This window comes from Gorilla gorilla, chromosome 18 (genome assembly GCF_029281585.2).
Source record: "Gorilla gorilla gorilla isolate KB3781 chromosome 18, NHGRI_mGorGor1-v2.1_pri, whole genome shotgun sequence".
Lineage (NCBI taxonomy): Eukaryota > Metazoa > Chordata > Mammalia > Primates > Hominidae > Gorilla > Gorilla gorilla.
Window position 1 is genome coordinate 22,136,261 of NC_073242.2, and position 17,999 is coordinate 22,154,259.

General features: G+C 45.8%; 1 protein-coding gene across 1 annotated transcript in view; it reads left to right on the forward strand.

Annotated features, from left to right (window-relative positions):
• The first annotated feature begins 7,873 nt into the window (after positions 1-7,873).
• LOC129527770 (otoancorin-like) overlaps positions 7,874-17,999 on the forward strand; it is a 35,712-nt gene continuing 25,586 nt past the window's right edge. The window contains 2 exon segments of the mRNA XM_055366717.2: positions 7,874-7,919; positions 12,721-12,893. Coding sequence (XP_055222692.1) covers positions 7,874-7,919; positions 12,721-12,893 — 219 coding nt within the window.

The window sequence follows — 17,999 nt, forward strand, 5'->3', positions numbered from 1 at the left end:
GTTTTTAATCATGGGGGTTGTTTTAATCTTTAGAAGTGGTTGGTTATGTAAAATATTATTATTATTTTTTGAGACGATTTTGCTGTGTCACCCAGGCTGGAGTGCAGTGGCTTGATCACAGCTCACTGCAGCCTCAACCTCCTGGGCTTCAAGCAATCCTCCTGCCTCAGCCTCCCAAGTAGCTGGGATCACAGATGTGTGCCACCACGCCTGGCCAATGTTAAAAAATCCTTTAACTTTTGTGTAGAGATGCACTCCTGGACTCAAGCGATCCTCCTACTTGTCCCGACCACCAGCCCCTTTCTGATAAACACTTACACTGTTTATTATCTGATGCCATTTCTATCTTCTTCCTTGTCGTCCAGACATCAAATAATTAGCTTTCTTCAGGGGTTTCTTTTTCAAGTGCTCAGTGTTAAAGATCACTCACATTAGGGCCAGACACCACGGCTCATGCCTGTAATCCCAGCACTTTGGGAGGCCGAGGCGGGCAGAGCACTTGAGGTGGGGAGTTTGAGACCAGCCCGGCCAACTTGGTGAAACCCCACCTCTACTGAAAAAAATACAAAAATTAGCTGGGCGTGATGGTGCATGCCTGTAGTCCTAGCCACTTGGGAGGCTGAGGCATGAGAATCGCTTGAACCCAGGAGGCAGAGGTTGTAGTGAGCCAAGATCACATCAGCACACTCTAGCCTGGGTGACAGAGCGAGACTCTGCCTCAAAAAATAAATAAAATAAATATCACTTACATTAGCTATACCCAAGGGGTGGTCTATAGAGACTTGGAAGCAGTGGTTATTGCAACAGGGGCACGGAAGTCATCTGGCTATGCCAGGGTGCCCAGGGGATACTCGGGGTGGGTGGCATGGTGCTGCTGGGGACTCACCGCACAGGACGCTCTGGTTGACGCACTGCCAGGAGTAGCGCTCTGTCTTGGGGCTGCAGCCGGCCTCCTCAGCTCGAGTGTAACAACAGTCGTGGCCATGGCAGCACCTGCGGATGTCACATGGGCAGGACAGCAGGTGGGTGGAGCTCTCTCCTGGCCCTCCTCTTGCCAGGACCATGGGTGACTGAAGACCCCCAGGGAGGCACAGCATCCTCTTATCTAAGTTTTTTTTTTTTTTTTTTTTTTTTTTTTTTTTAAGAGACAGGGACTTTCTCTGTCGCCCAGGCTGGACTGCAGAGGCACGATCATAGCTCACGGCAGCCTTGAACTCCTGGGCTCAAGCGATCCTCCCACTTCAGTGTCCCGAGTAGCTGAGACTACAGGCACACGCCAGCATGCCCGGCTGGTTTTTTAATTTGTATTTCCTTTGAGACAGCGTATCTCTCTGTTGCTCAGGCTGGAGTGCAGTGGCTCAATCAGCTCACTTTAGCCTTGAACTCCCGGGCTCAAGTGATACTGCCACCTCAACCTCCCAAGTCTGCTACTACAGGAACACAAACTCCTTTCAAATGCTGGGATTACAGGTGGGAGCTACTGTACACCTGGCCTTATGTAAGCTGTTTCCCTGAAAATCCCCGACTTGGGTAATGATTCCATTGGCCCCACCATGCCCTGTCCTGCCTTCCTGGCTGTGCCCAAGCTTGGTCCCTGCCTGCCTGCCTGCCTCCCTCTCTGGGTCTCGAGCTCCTGTGACACATGACTCCTCTCTCTTCCTGGAGTGATCCAAGCCCTGCCACTTCCTGACTTTGCCCACACTGTACCGTCTGCCTGGGGCAACTTCATGTCTGCCCACTGACCCTTAGGCCTCAGCCCAGGCACAAGCCCCTGCCTCCGGAGGTCATCCAGGCCTCACCAGGCTACACCCTCTCGTAAAATTGGATTCTCTCCCTTCAGGACAGGTTTATAATGAAATCCTCCTCAGAGGCCAGGTGCGGTGACACCCATCTGTAATCCCAGCACTTTGGGAGGCTGAGGTGGGAGGATCACTTGAGGCCAGGGGGTCGAGACCAGCCTGGGCAACATAAGAGAGACTCTTGTCTCTCTTGTCTCTATAACAAATTTAAAAATTAGCTCACCAGGCCAGGCTCAGTGGCTCATGCCTGTAATCCCAACACTTTGAGAGGCCGAGGCAGGTGGATCACGAGGTCAGGAGTTCGAGAGCAGCCTGACCAACACGGCGAAACCCTGTCTCTACTAAACATACAAAATTAGCCAGGCATGGTGGCACGCACCTGTAATCCCAGCTACTCGGGAGGCTGAGGTAGGAGAATTGCTTGAACCCAGGAGGTGGAGGTTGCGGTGAGCCAAGATCACGCCATTGCAGTCCAGCCTGAGCAACAGAGCAAGACTCTGTCTCGAGAGAATAAAAACACACAAAAAATTAACTCGCCAGGATGGCACATGCCTATAGTCCTAGCTACTTGGGAGGCTGAGGTGGGAGGATTCCCTTCAGCCCAGGAGTTTGAGGCTGCAGTGAGCCACTGTGATTGTGCCACTGCACTCTAACCTGGGCAAAAGCGAGACCCCAGGCTAGAGTGCATGATTTTGGGTCACTGCAACCTCCACCTCCCAGGTTCAAGTGATTCTCCTGCCTCAGCCTCTTGAGTAGCTGGGACTACAGGCATGTGCCACCACGCCTGGGTAATTTTTGTATTTTTAGTAGAGGCAGGGTTTAGTAGAGACCATGGTGAAACCCCATCTCTATTAAACAAATCTCTACTAACCCCATCTCTACAAAAAACAGCTGGGCGTGGTAGTGCACACCTGTAATTCCAGCTACTTGGGAGGCTGAGGCACGAGAATCATTTGCATCTTGGAGGCAGAGTTTGCAGTGAGCTGAGATCGCACCACTGCACTCCAGCTGGGATGACAGAGCAAGACCCTGTCTCAAAAAAAAAGAAAAAGGAACAAACAACAGCAACAACAACAAAAAACCTCTGTGTCAATCACAGCCTTCGAGCTAGGGGAGAGGCGGCCGAATTCTGCCCTCTGCTAATGAGCTATAGCTTTGTGGAAATGGGCGAGTGGCGTGCCCTTGTGAGCCTCAGGGCCCCATCTGTAAAATGGGCATAACTGTCATGCCCGTCTTTAAGAACAGCCTTGGGGGTAAATGAGTGGAACTCATGGGAAGATCTCAGCCCACAACCTTCCACAGAACAGGCGCTTCTCACACAGTAAGTAGCAGGAGTGCAGAGGCTGCAGGCATGAATCCAGCCAGACTGCCTGGGTTCAAGTCCCAGCTCCCACGTCTTGGTAACTAAGTGGCCTCAGACAAGTTACTTAGTATTTCTTCTTTTTTTTTTTTTTTTTTTTTTTTCAGACGGAGTTTTGCTCTGTCACCCAGGCTGGAGTGCAGTGGTGTGATCTCGGCTCACTGCAACCTCCGCCTCCCGGGTTCAAGCAATTCTCCTGCCTCAGCTTCCTGAGTAGCTGGAATTACAGGCACCTGCCACCACACCCAGCTAATTTTTGTATTTTTAGTAGAGACAGGGTTTCACCTTCTTGGCCAGGATGGTCTCGAACTCCTGACCTCGTGATCTGCCTGCCTCAGCCTCCCAAAGTACTGGGATTATAGGCGTGAGCCACCGCACCTGGACATGTTACTTAATATTTCTGTGCCTTGGTTTCTTAATCTGTGAAATGGGATTGTTGTGAGAACGCAAAGGGATTCCCAGGGCAGTTCCTAGTGCATAGTCTGGCTGCTTTTGTGTGTGTGTGTGTTTAATATAGAGACAGGGTCTCACTATGTTGCCTAGGCTGGTTTCAAACTCCTGGGCTCCAGTGAACCTCCTGCTTCCACCCAAAGTGGTGGGATAACAGGTGTGAGTCACCACACCTGGTCACTTTATATTATGTTTTTCTTTTGAGACAGGGTCTCGCACTGTTGCCCAGGTTGGAATGCAGTGGTGCAATCTCAACTCACTGCAAACTCTGCCTCCCGGGTTCAAGTGATTCTCCTGCATCAGCCTCTTGAGTAGCTGGTACTATAGTCACCCGGCTCCTTGCCCGGCTAAGTTTTGTATTTTTAGTAGAGATGTGGTTTAGTGATTCTGCATCAGCCTCTTGAGTAGCTGGTACTATAATCACCTAGCTCCTTGCCCAGCTAATTTTTGTATTGTTAGTAGAGATGCCGTTTCCTTTTTTTTTTTTTTTTTTTTTCTGAGATGGAGTTTCGCTCTTGTTGCCTAGGCTGGAGTGCAGTGGTGCGATCTCGGTTCACCACAGCCTCCGCCTCCTGGGTTCAAACGATTCTCCTCAGCCTCCCGAGTAGCTGGGATTACAGGCATGCACCACCGCACCTGGCTAATTTTGTATTTTTAGTAGAGACGGGGTTTCCCCATGTTGGTCAGGCTAGTCTTGAACTCCTGACATCAAGTGATCCGCCCACCTTGGCCTCCCAAAGTACTGAGATTACAGGCATGAGCCATCATGCCAGGCTGGTAGCAGTCTTTCCTAGAATGTGGATGCCTTGGAAAACAGGGGCTTTGCCTTGTTTCCCTAGAACCTAGAATGGCATCTGGCACACAGCAGATGCTACCTCTATTGTAAATGAATGAATGAAAGAAGTGTCCTTGCAGCCACACTGGCAGCCGTAACATAGTGGTTATAAATCTAGACTCTGGAGTCTCAAGTGCAAATGTCATTGGCCTCTCCCCTAGCCTCCTCAAGGGGCACTCAATGAAAGAACCTGGAAGTGCCCTGATATGACTGGTTGGACTGACATGACTGCCAGTTGGTGGGACTTGGTCTGGAGCAGAGACTACTTGGAATGGTAGAGGCAAAACTCAACAGCCTCTGGAGCTGCGCTTGTGGTGGAGCTGGACCCTGATTTTAGCTGGACCTTGTTTTTAGAGACAGGGTTTCCTTCTGCAGTCTCAAACTCCTAGCCTTGATTGATCCTCCTGCCTTGTCCTCCCAAAGTGCTGGGACTACAGGTGCATGCAACCACACCTGGCTAATTTTCTTTTCTTCTTTCTTTCTTTTTTTTTTTTTTGATGGAGTCTTGTTCTGTTGCCCAGGCTGGAGTGCAATGGTGCGATCTCGGCTCACTGCAACCTCTGCCTCCTGGGTTCAATCCATTCTCCTGCCTCAGCCTCCCAAGTAGCTGGGACTACAGGTGTGTGCCACCCTGCCTGGCTAATTTTTGTATTTTTAGGAGGGACGAGACTTCACCATGTTGGCCAGGCTGGTCTCGACCTCCTGACCTCAGGCGATCCACTCATCTTGGCCTCCCAAAGTGCTGGGACTACAGGCACATGCAACCACGTCTGGCTAATTTTCTTGAGTTTTAATAGAGACTGGGTCTCGTTATGTTGTCCAGGCTGGTCCCGAGCTCCTGAGTTCAATCGATCTTCCTGCCTTGGTCTCCCAAAGTGCTGGGCCTACAGGCGTGAGCCACCATACCCAGCCCAATTTTTGTATATTTTGTAGAGACACAGTCTTGCTATGTTGTCCAGGCTGGTCTCAAATTCCTGGGCTCAAGGGATCTTCTTGCCTTGGCCTCCCGGAGCACTTAATTACAGGAATGACTGCGTGTGCTGTTGTGCCTATACTTTCTGGAGATAGGTTGTTAGGAATTTATGTAGTTGGCCAGGTACGGTGGCTCACGCCTGTAATCCCAGCACTCTGGGATGCCGAAGCAGGTGGATCACCTGAGGTCAGGAGTTCGACACCAGCCTGGTCAACATGGTGAAACCCTGTCTCTACTAACAATACTAAAATTAGCTGAGCGTGGTGGCACATGCCTGTAGTCCCAGCTACTTGGGAAGCTGAGGCAGGAGAATGGTTTGAGCCCAGGAGCAGAGGTTGCTTGCAGTGAGCCAAGATCATACCATTGCACTCCAGCCTGGGCAACAGAGCGAGACTCTGTCTCAAAAAAAAAAAAAAAAAAGGAATTTACATAGTTGAACAACTATTCTTTGGACATCTTTCAGTCCAGTAGACGGTGTTAAACTTGAAGACAAATAACGATTTGACCTGTGATATTTGTTTTTCCCTCTTATCATCTAAGCCCATTCGTCCAGGTCATTCATCGCCTTTAAAGGCATCCCCAAAGGGAGGCAGGTCTGGACGGAGCTGAAGATTGCACAGGCCATTTGCAGGCTGGATTCATTCTCTGGTGACCCACCCGTCTGACTCGAGTTATTTTTTTCCCATGTCTGGACAAGACTGACCTCTGCCCAGCAACTCAGGCCTGGATTTAGTCCAAGGGCCCTCAGTGGCTTTTTTTTGTTTGCTTTTTCAGGAAGTGAAGAATTTAGAAGGATAAAAGGCGGAAATAACTTTTCAGCCTCTGACCTTTGTAACAATCTGGTTTCCTTTTAAAGGAGCATTGTTTGGGCCTGGGGCCACCTAGACCTTCTGATGCTCTTTCACCACCCTTGGAGGAGGAGGAAAGGAAGAAAATGGGCCCTGAGCGATCACCACATACCAGGCCCTGGGGGTCTAGTGGCGAAGGAGGCAGGTAGGGTCTCTGCTTTCATGGAGCTTCTAGTCAAGCGAGACGCACTAAACAGTAAAGGGACAAATAGGATTACTGGAGGTAGCCCTAACTACTGGGACAGAAACAAGATGGTAAGATAGAGAAGGAAGAGTGGCCTGCTCAGATGGGGTGGTCCAGAGGCCTCTCGGGGGAGGTGACTCCTTTTTATTTTTTTTTGAGATGGAATCTAGCTCTGTCGCCCAGCCTGAAGTGCAGTCGTGTGTTTCATGCGCGTCCGTGTGAAGAGACCACCAAACAGGCTTTGTGTGAGCAACATGGCTGTTTATTTCACCTGGGTGCAGGCGGGCTGAGTCCGAAAAGAGAGTCAGCAAAGGGTGGTGGATTATCATTAGTTCTTACAGGTTTTGGGATAGGGGGTGAAGAGCCATGTTTTGCGGGCAGGGGTGGATCTCACAAAGTACATTCTCAAGGGTGGGGAGAATTACAAAGAACCTTCTTAAGGGTTGGGGAGATTACAAAGTACCTTCTTAAGGGAGGGGGAGATTACAAAGTACATTGAACAGTTAGGGTGGGGCAGAAACAAATCACAATGGTGGAATGTCATCAGTTAAGGCTATTTTTACTTCTTGTGTGGATCTTCAGTTACTTCAGGCCATCTGGATGTATATGTGCAAGTCACAGGGGATGCAGTGGCTTGGCTTGGGCTCAGAGGCCTGACAGTGTGATCTTGGCTCACTGCAAACTCTGCCTCCTGGGTTCAAGCAATTTTTGTGCCTCAGCTTCCCGAGTAGCTGGGATTACAGGTGCCCACCACCATGCCCAGCTAATTTTTGTATTTTTAGTAGAGACAGAGTTTCACCAGATTGGCCAGGCTGGTCTCGAACTCTTGTCTCACGTGTCTGTGTGAAGAGACCACCAAACATGCTTTGTGTGAGCAACATGGCTGTTTATTTCACCTGGGTGCAGGCGGGCTGAGTCCAAAAAAGGAGTCAGCAAAGCGTGGTGTGATTATCATTGGTTCTTATAGGTTTGGGGATAGACGGTGGAGTTAAGAGCAATGTTTTGGGGGCAGGAGGTGGATCTCATAAAGTACATTCTCAAGGGTGAGGAGAATTACAAAGAAACTTCTTAAGGGTGAGGTAGATTATAAAGAACCTTCTTAAGAGTGGGGCAGATTACAAAGTACATTGATCAGTTAGGGTGGGGCAGAAACAAATCACAATGGTGGAATGTCTTCAGTTAAGGCTGTTTTCACTTCTGTGGATCTTCAGTTGCTTCAGGCCATCTGGATGTATACGTGCAGGTCACTGGGATATGATGGCTTAGCTTGGACTCAGAGGCCTAACATTCCTGTCTTCTTATGTTAATAAGAAAAATAAAACAAATAGTGGTAAAGTGTTGGGGTGGCGAAAATCTTTGGGGGTGATATGGAGAGATAATGGGTGATGTTTCTCAGGGCTGCTTTGAGCGGGATTAGGGGCGGCATGGGAACCTACAGTGGGAGAGATTCAACTGAAGAAAGATTTTGGGGTAAGGGCTGATACTGTGGGGTTGTTAGAAGGAGCATTTGTCATATAGAATTATTGGTGATGGCCTGGATACGGTTTTGTATGAATTGAGAAACTAAACAGAAGACACACGGTCCGAATAAGAGAAGGAGAAAAACAGGTATTAAAGGACTAAGAATTGGGAGGACCCAGGACATCCAATTAAGAGAGTGCCCAAGGGGGTTCAGCATAATTATTTGCTTGGTTGGCAAGTTTTTGGACTCTATCCTTGAGTTTTTTTATGTTGTCATATACCAGGCCAGATTGATTTAGGTAAAAACAACACTCTTCATTTAAAAATATACAGAGTTGTCCTTTTTCAGCAATGAGTAAATTGAGGCCTTGGCGATTTTGGAGGAAAGAGAATTGCAAAGCCAGCAATTGTTTCTTTTTTTATTTATTTACTTATTTTTTTAAATTATACTTTAAGTTATAGGGTACATGTGCACAATGTGCAGGTTTGTTACATATGTATACATGTGCCATGTTGGTGTGCTGCACCCATTAACTCGTCATTTACATTAGGTGTATCTCCTACTGCTATCCCTTCCCCCTCCCCCACCACACAAGAGGCCCCAGTGTGTGATGTTCCCCTTCCTGTGTCCAAGTGTTCTCATTGTTCAATTCCCATCTGTGAGTGAGAACATGCAGTGTTTGGTTTTTTGTCCTTGTGATAGTTTGCTGAGAGTGATCGTTTCCAGCTTCATCCATGTCTCTAAAAAGGACATGAACTCATCCTTTTTTATGGCTGCATAGTACTCCATGGTGTATATGTGCCACATTTTCTTAATCCAGTCTATCATTGTTGGACATTTGTGTTGGTTCCAAGTCTTCGCTATCGTGAATAGTGCCACGATAAACATATGTGTGCATGTGTCTTTATAGCAGCACGATTTATAATCCTTTGGGTATATATCCAGTAATGGGATGGCTGGGTCAAATGGTATTTCTAGTTCTAGATCCCTGAGGAATCACCACACTGTCTTCCACAATGGTTGAACCAGTTTACAGTCCCACCAACAGTGTAAAAGTGTTCCTATTTCTCCACGTCCTCTCCAGCACCTGTTGTTTCCTGACTTTTTAATGATCGCCATTCTAACTGGTGTGAGATGATATCTCATTGCGGTTTTGATTTGCATTTCTCTGATGGCCAGTGATGATGAGCATTTTTTCATGTGTCTGTTGGCTGCATAAATGTCTTCTTTTGAGAAGTGTCTGTTCATATCCTTTGCCCACTTTTTGATGGGGTTTGTATTTTTCTTGTAAATTTGTTGTTGTTCTTTGTAGATTCTGGATATTAGCCTTTTGTCAGATAAGTAGATGGCAAAAATTTTCTCCCATTCTCTAGGTTGCCTGTTCACACTGATCCTAGTTTCTTTTGCTGTGCAGAAGCTCTTTAGTTTAATTAGATCCCATTTGTCAGTTTTGGCTTCTGTTGCCATTGCTTTTGGTGTTTTAGAAATGAAGTCCTTGCCCATCCCTATGTCCTGAATGGTAGTGCCTAGCTTTTCTTCTAGGGTTTTTATGGCTTTAGGTCTAACATTTAAGTCTTTAATCCATCTCGAATTAATTTTTGTATAAGGTGTAAGGAAGGGATCCAGTTTCAGCTTTCTACATAGGGCTAGCCAGTTTTCCCAGCACTATTTATTAAATAGGGAATCCTTTCCACATTTCTTGTTTTTGTCAGGTTTGTCAAAGATCAGATGGTTGTAGATGTGTGGTATTATTTCTGAGGGCTCTGTTCTGTTCCATTGGTCTATATGTCTGTTTTGGTACCAGTACCATGCTGTTTTGGTTACTGTAGCCTTGTAGTATAGTTTGAAGTCAGGTAGCATGATGCCTCCAGCTTTGTTCATTGGGCTTAGGATTGTCTTGGCAATGCGGGCTCTTTTTTGGTTCCATACGAACATTAAAGTAGTCTTTTGCAACTCTCATCAGCCCAGTTTAATATTACCTATTTATTATAATGTAATGCTGCTCGCACAACTGAGAAAACACTATTGCTTTACCCCCTCCAGCTCTGTAGCAGCCACGCACAAATCATAGGACTATAAACATATGCTAATTACACAACCTATGTAGGCAATCAATATTAAGAAAAATTTTTACTGCCCAATATTTCTGTGGTTGAAAATGTAGAGTCTAATTTTGATCCGCAGTAACATCTAGGTTAATGTTGATTCAGAAGGAAAACGTTTGTTGTTGCCATGAGAAGAGGCATTGAAATGCTGAATCACCACCACAAATGTTACCACTATTAATATAAGGAGATACATAGGAAGATCGAATTAGACCATCTCGGACCACCAGGTTTACAATTCCACCTGCAGATACATGCAAGAAGTATTGTCACAATACTTATGTCACGTTATTCCGTTGAGGTCATCACCAACTAAGCTTATAATTAATGTGTGGTCAATTTGGTCAATGTCACCAGCATAGCATACTAACAAAAACAAGGGTTGCAAACTCAAATGCCTATAAGGCAGAATGTAAGACGGTAGGAAGCAAAGTCTATAGGGAGCTATATAATAGAGGCTGCAGATTCATGGCAGATTCTAAAGCACAGCAGTCGCCAACATTTTTGGCACCAGGGACCGGCTTTGTGGAAGACAATTTTTCCACAGGCGGCATGGGATGGGGCGCAGGATGGTAATGGTCTTGGGATGAAACTGTTCCACCACAAATCATCAGGAATTAGATTCTCATAAGGAGTATGCAACCTGGATCCCTCGTGTGTGCAATTCACAACAGGGTTCATGCTCCTCTAAGAATCTAATGATGCTGCTGATCTGACAGGAGGCAGAGCTCAGGCAGCAATGCAAGCAATGGGGAGCAGCCAGAAATACAGACGAAGCTTCAATTGTTACCCACCATTCACCTTCTGCTCTGTGGCCCAGTTCCTAACAGGCCACAGACCAGTACATGTCCATGGTCCAGGGGTCAGGGACCCCTGCTGTGGCACATTGCTTAATAGAGGACTGTAGCAGCCATGTGCCCTGACCTTTCCTTTTTTTTTTTTTTGAGATGCCAGAAACCCAGAATTTTTTTTTTTTTTTTTTTTTTTTTTAAGACAAGGTCTGGCTCTGTTGCCCAGGTTGGAGTGTAGGAGGGCGATCTCAGCTCACTGCAGCCTCAACCTCCCTGGGCTCAGGTCATCCTCCCACCTCAGCCTCCCAAGTAGCTGGGACCACAGGTGCACATCACTGTACCCAGCTAATTTTTGTATTTTTTTTTTTAAAGGATGGAATTTCACCATGTTGCCTAGGTGGGTCTTGAACTCCTGGGCTCAAGGGATTCACCCACCTAAGCCTCCCACAGTGTTGGGATTATAGGTATGGGCCACCATGCCTGATCCTAGAGACTATTTTTAAGACTAGTTTTAGGTTCTCAGAAAAGTAGAGACGATAGAGATTTCCCATATCCCTCTGACCCCATACACGCATAAGCTCCCCATGATCAATATCCCCCACCAAAGCTGTACATTTGTTAGAACTGATGAACCTATGTTGACATTATCGTCATTGGATTCTCATTATCATCCAAAGTCCATATTTTACATTAGGGTTCACTCTTGGTGCTTTACATTCTATGGGTTCAGACAAGTATATAATAACATGTATTCACCATTATAGTATCATACGGAGTATTTTCACTGCCCTAAAAATCCTTCCAGGCTTTGCCTGTTCATTCCTCTCTCACTCCTAATTCCTGGCAACCACTGATACTTTTGTCTTTTCTAGAATATCATATATTTGGAATCATACAGTAGATAGCCTTTTCAGATAGACTTCTTTCACTTAGTAATATGCACTTAAGTTTTCTCCAGGTCTTTTTTTGGCTTGATAGCTCATTTCTTTTTAGTGCTGAATCATATTTCATTATCTTAATGAACCACAGTTTATTTAGCCATTCACCTACAGAAGGACATTTGGTTGCTTCCAAGTTGTGGCAATTATGGATAAAGCTGCTATCAACATCCATATACAGGTTTTCATGTAGACGTAAGTTTTCAACTCCTTTGTGTAAATACCAAAGAGTGCGTTTGCTGGGTTATATGGCAAAAACATGTTTGCTTTTGTAAGAAACCACCAAAATGTCTTCCCAAGTGGCTGTATGATTTTGCATTCCCACCAGCTGTCACTGCTAACTGGCAGACTTCCTTTAGAGATGTCACCAAAGATAGTGTAATGCTCTTCACTGTAGGCATTTATGATCTATACAAGAATAACAGTGGATTCTGGGTCAGTGCCTTTATTTTATCCTGCCAAGTTCAAGAGAAAGTTTTTTTCTTATTCTAAGAGAAGACTGTTATGGTAAATTAAAAGGAGGAAATATATAATTACTCTTCTATTGAAGAGGGAGAAGAAGGAGACACTGTGATGTAAGTGGCAGAAATTCAATAATTTAATTCAAACTAAAGAGAACGGGAATGTATTGAATTCAGGAATGGAATGTAATGGGAAACTCCACTGGTGGTCTTCAGGCATGGCTGAATCCCATGTCTCAAATGATATCATCAGGAATATGTTCCTCCCATCCCTCAGCTCTGTGTTCCTTGGTGTGGTCTTTACTTTTTCCACTTGGTAATATGAATGTCCTCCAATATCCTCCCCTACTGCCAGAGATACCAGAGAAAGGAGAGCTTCTCTGATAGTTCCATCAAAACTCCCCACTCCCAGGGATGACTCTGATTGGTCAGCCTGCATCACATGCCAATTTTCTTGGTCAAGGAAGTGGGACCATGTGATTGACATGAGTATAAGACAATCTGTTCCTGAAAGAAAAGGGTGCTGGGGGAAAAGGCAACAGATGTCCACCACAGCATGTTTTTTCACTTTACTGGTTATTATCTCTTTTTAGACTCCCTCAGCACTGGACAGCCAAGACCACGAAGGACTTGGGACCCTTTCTAGTACTTTTCTCAGGAGATGAATTAAGCTCTATAGCCACAGAGGTAATGTTGCGCTCCATCTTAAGAAGGCTGAAGGAGTTTGAAGGGGAGAGAAAGTGTGGTCAGTTATACAGCGTTGGGTTTACTGCTGTCTATGGTTCTGGAAGCTTCCTCCCTGCCTCCAAGGGCTAAGGTGTTTCCAGCTCCATTCCAGGATGTGCAAGTTTCTGGAAAAGGGAGTGAGTCCACAGCTAAATGAACTCAGGCCCTTTTGTGTGGCCCCCCAGGCAGATGTGTGCAGACAGATATTACTTAGCTACCACTCTGCTATTAGTGTGCATCTCACACGCACGCCTGTTCTGGCTCTCACACTGGCTGGTGCCCTATGCACATGCACATGTATGTCCAGTGTATGCAATCACATGTGCAAGCACATTTAATCCAATAACAAGTCTTTATTGATCATTACATTTGGGCATGACACTTTTCTAGGAGTAAGGCTCCAGAAGTTAGACAGTCTAGGCCAAGGGGCCTGCAAAATAAGCATGAATTAGTCATTTGTGCTGTATAACAAAGCCACACAATCTCAAGGGCATAGAACAATTCGCATATGTTTCTTGCTGCCTGATTTGTGGGTCGCTGGGGCAGCCCTGCTCTAGAACTTGTTTTTCTCACCATGAAGGTGTGAAACTACCAAAAAAGGGAAGGGATAAGTACAATTCTTCTTAAGTCCTAGGTTGGAAATGGGCACGCTATCACTTCTGCCACACTCCAATGGCCAAAGTAAGTTACATGACCAAGACCAACTTTAATGGGGCAGGAAGGAGTCTCCTTCCCTGGAGGTGGAGGGCAGGAAAGGAGTGAATGTTTGCTGAATGACAATCAGATCCCCCACAAAGCACATCCACACACTCTCATACCTGCAATTGCAGGCACAAAGTGCCCATGGTCACACATGCTCAGCAGGGCCTGAGCACACACAACTTCACCTAGGATCACACGCAGCACACATTCTGAAGTCCAGTCACAGTAAAATCATATTCTGGATGTCTGAATATATAGTTATAAGCAGTTGATGCACAAATGTTTATTTTTATTTTATTATTTTATTTTATTTTGAGATGGAGTCTCCCTCTGTTGCCCAGGCTGGAGTGTAGTGATGCAATCTCGGCTCACTGCAACCTCTGCTTCCTGGGTTCAAGTGATTCTTCTTCCTCAGCCTCCCGAGTAGCTGGGATTACAGGCCCCTGCCACTATGCCCAGCTAATTTTTATATTTTTAGTAGATATGGGGCTTCACCATGTTGGCCAGCCTGGTCTTGAACTCCTGACCTCAAGTGATCTGCCCGCCTCGGCCTCCCAGGTACTGGGATTACAGGCGTGAGCCACCCTGCCCGACCCTGATGCACAAATGTTATATATCCATCTATTTTTTTTCCTTCCTTGTTTTTCTTATGTTTAGATGTTTATTATTATTTTTATTTTTCCATAAGTTATTGGGGTACAGGTGGTGTTTGGTTACATGAGTAAGTTCTTTAGTGGTGATTTGTGAGATTTTGGTGCACCCATCACCTGAGCAGTATACACTGCAACATATTTGTAGTCGTTTATCCCTTGGCCCCTCCCACTCTTCCATCCAAGTCCCCAAAGTCCATTGTATCATTCTTATGCCTTTGGGTCCTCATAGTTTAGCTCCCACATATCAGTGAGAACATCCATATATCTATCTAATCTTAAAAAAATCAACCTCTGAAATTGAAAAAGTCTTGTGTCAACACTGTGAAATCTCAAAAACACAGTGTAGAGTTAAAAAAAAAAACCCCAGATTGCAAAAGAATATCTATAGTAGGATATAAAGTAAATAAATAGTAGCTGAATTAATTTAAAGCAAATGTAAGCCAAGTTTATATGTAAGAGAAGTGTAAAAGTGAATGCCAAATTCAGAGTGACAGTTACTTCTGGGGAAGGAGGAAGGCAAAGAGTGAAGGAAGGACTTATTATTTATATTGTGATGTTTTATTTCTTAAGTTGGGTTGTGAGGACATGGGTGTTTTGTTGTATTATTCTGTATACTCTTTTTTTAAATACTGGAAATGTTTAATAAAACAAGTAATACATGCTCCTGGTTAACAAATCCCAATCGCACCAAAGGTAATAGGATGAGAAGCAAGTCTCCCTCCCACCCCAGACTTCTAGTTCCCTAGCCTCCCTCTTCAGAGGCAATTGCTGTCCCCAATCTCTTCTGCATCCTTTCAGAAATATCCTGAATACCTATATAACAAGTTTTATATAGGTATAAAAATACCTATTTAACAAGCCTCGCCAACATGGCGAAACCCTGTCTCTACTAAAAACACAAGAGCATATACACACTCTTCTTTAAAAAATACAAAATGGAAAATACCATTCACCCTGCTATGCACATTGCTTTCTAAAAGTTAACTGTCTTAGAGCAGTTGCCTTCAGCCTTAGCTGCACATTAGAATCACCTGGGGAGATTCCAAGATGGACCAATCCATGGTATCCAGCCCAGACCAACTGAGTCAGAATCTTTAGGGGCTGGCTCTGGGTGTCCCAGGTGACTCTTATGTACAGCCAAGGTTGAGAACTGCTGGCCTAGACTGTGACTCTAATTCTGAAGATGAGACTAGAAAGGGGAGCTACATAGGCTGAGAGGCTTGCTCTCTGGGTGAGCTGGGACCCAGTGAGGCATAGCTGTTTGTAGAGCCTGATGGATTATCTGGGCCCATGGGCAGGCCTTCTAATAAAATCCCAAGTCTTGACAAAGTGTATTCGTTCTAGATGAGAAATGGCACTTTCTCCAAGGCAACCCAAAGTCCCCTAAGTCCCCTCATTGCTAGTCTCCACCCAGGATGTTGAGACAACCCTTCTTCACCTCCTTTTCATGACAAATGTTGTGTTAGGCAATTCTTTTTTTCTTTCTCTTTTTTGAGATGGAGTCTAGCTCTGTTGCCCAGGCCAGAATGCAGTGGCACGATTTCGGCTCACTGCAACCTCCGCCTCCTGGGTTCAAGTGATTCTCCTGCCTCAGCCTCCTGAGTAGCAGGGATTACAGGCATACACCACCACGCCGAGTGAATTTTTGTATTTTTTTGTAGAAACGGGGTTTCACCGTGTTGGCCAGGCTGGTCTTGAACCCTTGACCTCAGGTGATCTGCCTGCTTGGGCCTCCCAAGTGCTAGGATTACAGGTGTGAGCCACCGCACCTGACCTGTGTTAGGCAATTCTTGCATTGCTATAAAGAAATACCTGAGACTGGGTAATTTATAAAGAAAGGAGGTTTACATGGAATACTATGTGGCCATAAAAAAGAATGAGATCGTGTTCTTTGCAGGGACATGGATGGAGCTGGAGGCCATCATCCTTAGCAAACTAATGCAGAAACAGAAAACCAAATACCGCATGTTCTTACTTATAAGTGGGAGCTAAATGATGAGAACACGTTGTCACATAGAATGGAACAGCAGATACTGGGGCCTATTGGAGAGTGAAGGGTGGGAGGAGGGAGAAGATCAGCAAAAATAACTAATGGGTACTAGGCTTAATACCTGGGTGATTAAATAATTTGTACAACAAACCTTCATGACACAAACCTGCCATGTACCCCTGAACTTAAAATAAAAGTTAAATTAAAAAAATAAAAAATAAAAAGGGCCAGGTGCAGTGGCTCATGCCTGCAATCCCAGCACTTTGGCAGGCTGAGGCGGGCAGATCACGAGGTCAGGAGATTGAGACCGTCCTGGCTAAGAGGGTGAAACCCCGTCTCTACTAAAAAACACAAAAAATTAGCCGGGCGTGGTGGTGGGCGCATGTAGTCCCAGCTACTCGGGAGGCTGAGGTAGGAGAACGGCGTGAACCCAGGGGGCGGAGCTTGCAGTGAGCCGAGATCGTGCCCCGCACTCCAGCCTGGGTGATAGAGCGAGACTCTGTCTAAACAAACAAACAAACACTGCCAGGCACAGTGGCTCACATCTGTAATCCCAGCACTTTGGGAGGCCGAGGTGGGCGAATCACTTGAGGCCAGGAGTTTGAGACCAGCCAGGCCAAGATAGTGAAACCTTGTCTACAATAAAAATAAAAAATATTAGCCTGGCTTGGTGCTGCATGCATGTAATCCCAGCTACTCAGGAGGCTCAGGCACGAGAATTACTTGAGCCTGGGAGGTGGAGGTTGCAGTGAGTGGAGATCACACCACTGTATTCCAGCTTGAGCAACAGAACAAGACTCTGAAAAAAAAAAAAAAAAAGAGACAAGAAAAGAGGATTGATTGGCTCATGGCTCTGCCGACTGTACAGGAAGCATGATGCTGGCATCTGCCCAGCTTCTGGGAAGGCCTCAGGAAACTTACAACCATGGCAGAAGGCGAAGGGGGAGCAGACACATCTTACTTGGCCGACACAGGAGCAAGAGCGTGATGGGGGAGGTGCTACATGCATTTAAACAACAAGATCTCGAGAGAACGCACGCACTATTGTGGGGACAGTACCAAGGGGATTGTATTTAACCATTCATGAGAAATCTGCCCCCATGATCCAATCACCTCTCACTGGGCCCCACCTCCAACACTGGGGATTACATTTCAATAAGATTTGGGTGGGGTACACATCCAAACTATATCAAATATAAAGTTTAGTAAAAACTTTGAAATAGCACCAAACCAAAAAAGGGGTAGGTACACATACATTTTTTTTGTTTTTTTCTGAGACAGGGTTTTACTCCCATCACCCAGGCTGGAGTGCAGTGGCATGCTCTCGACTCACTACAACCTCAGCCTTCTGGGCTCGGGTGATCCTTCTGTCTCAGCCTCCTAAGTAGCTGGGATGACAGGCTCATGCCACCATGCCTGGCTAATTTTTGTATTTTTAGTAGAGATGGGGTTTCACCATGTTGGCCAGGCCAGTCTTGAGCTCCTGACCTCAAGTGATTTGCCTGCCTCGACCTCCCAAAATGCTGGGATTACAGGTATGAGCCACCACACCTGGCCTAACCTACATTTTTTGTCGATATTACCAGATTGCTCTGCTAATAGTGCACAGTTTGACAGTCCCACGGAAAAATGAACGTGCCCAGCATTAAGTATTAGCACTTTATTTTATTTTTGACAATCTGATGGGTGAAAAGTGATTTACTTATGTTTTTTAGACTTTAT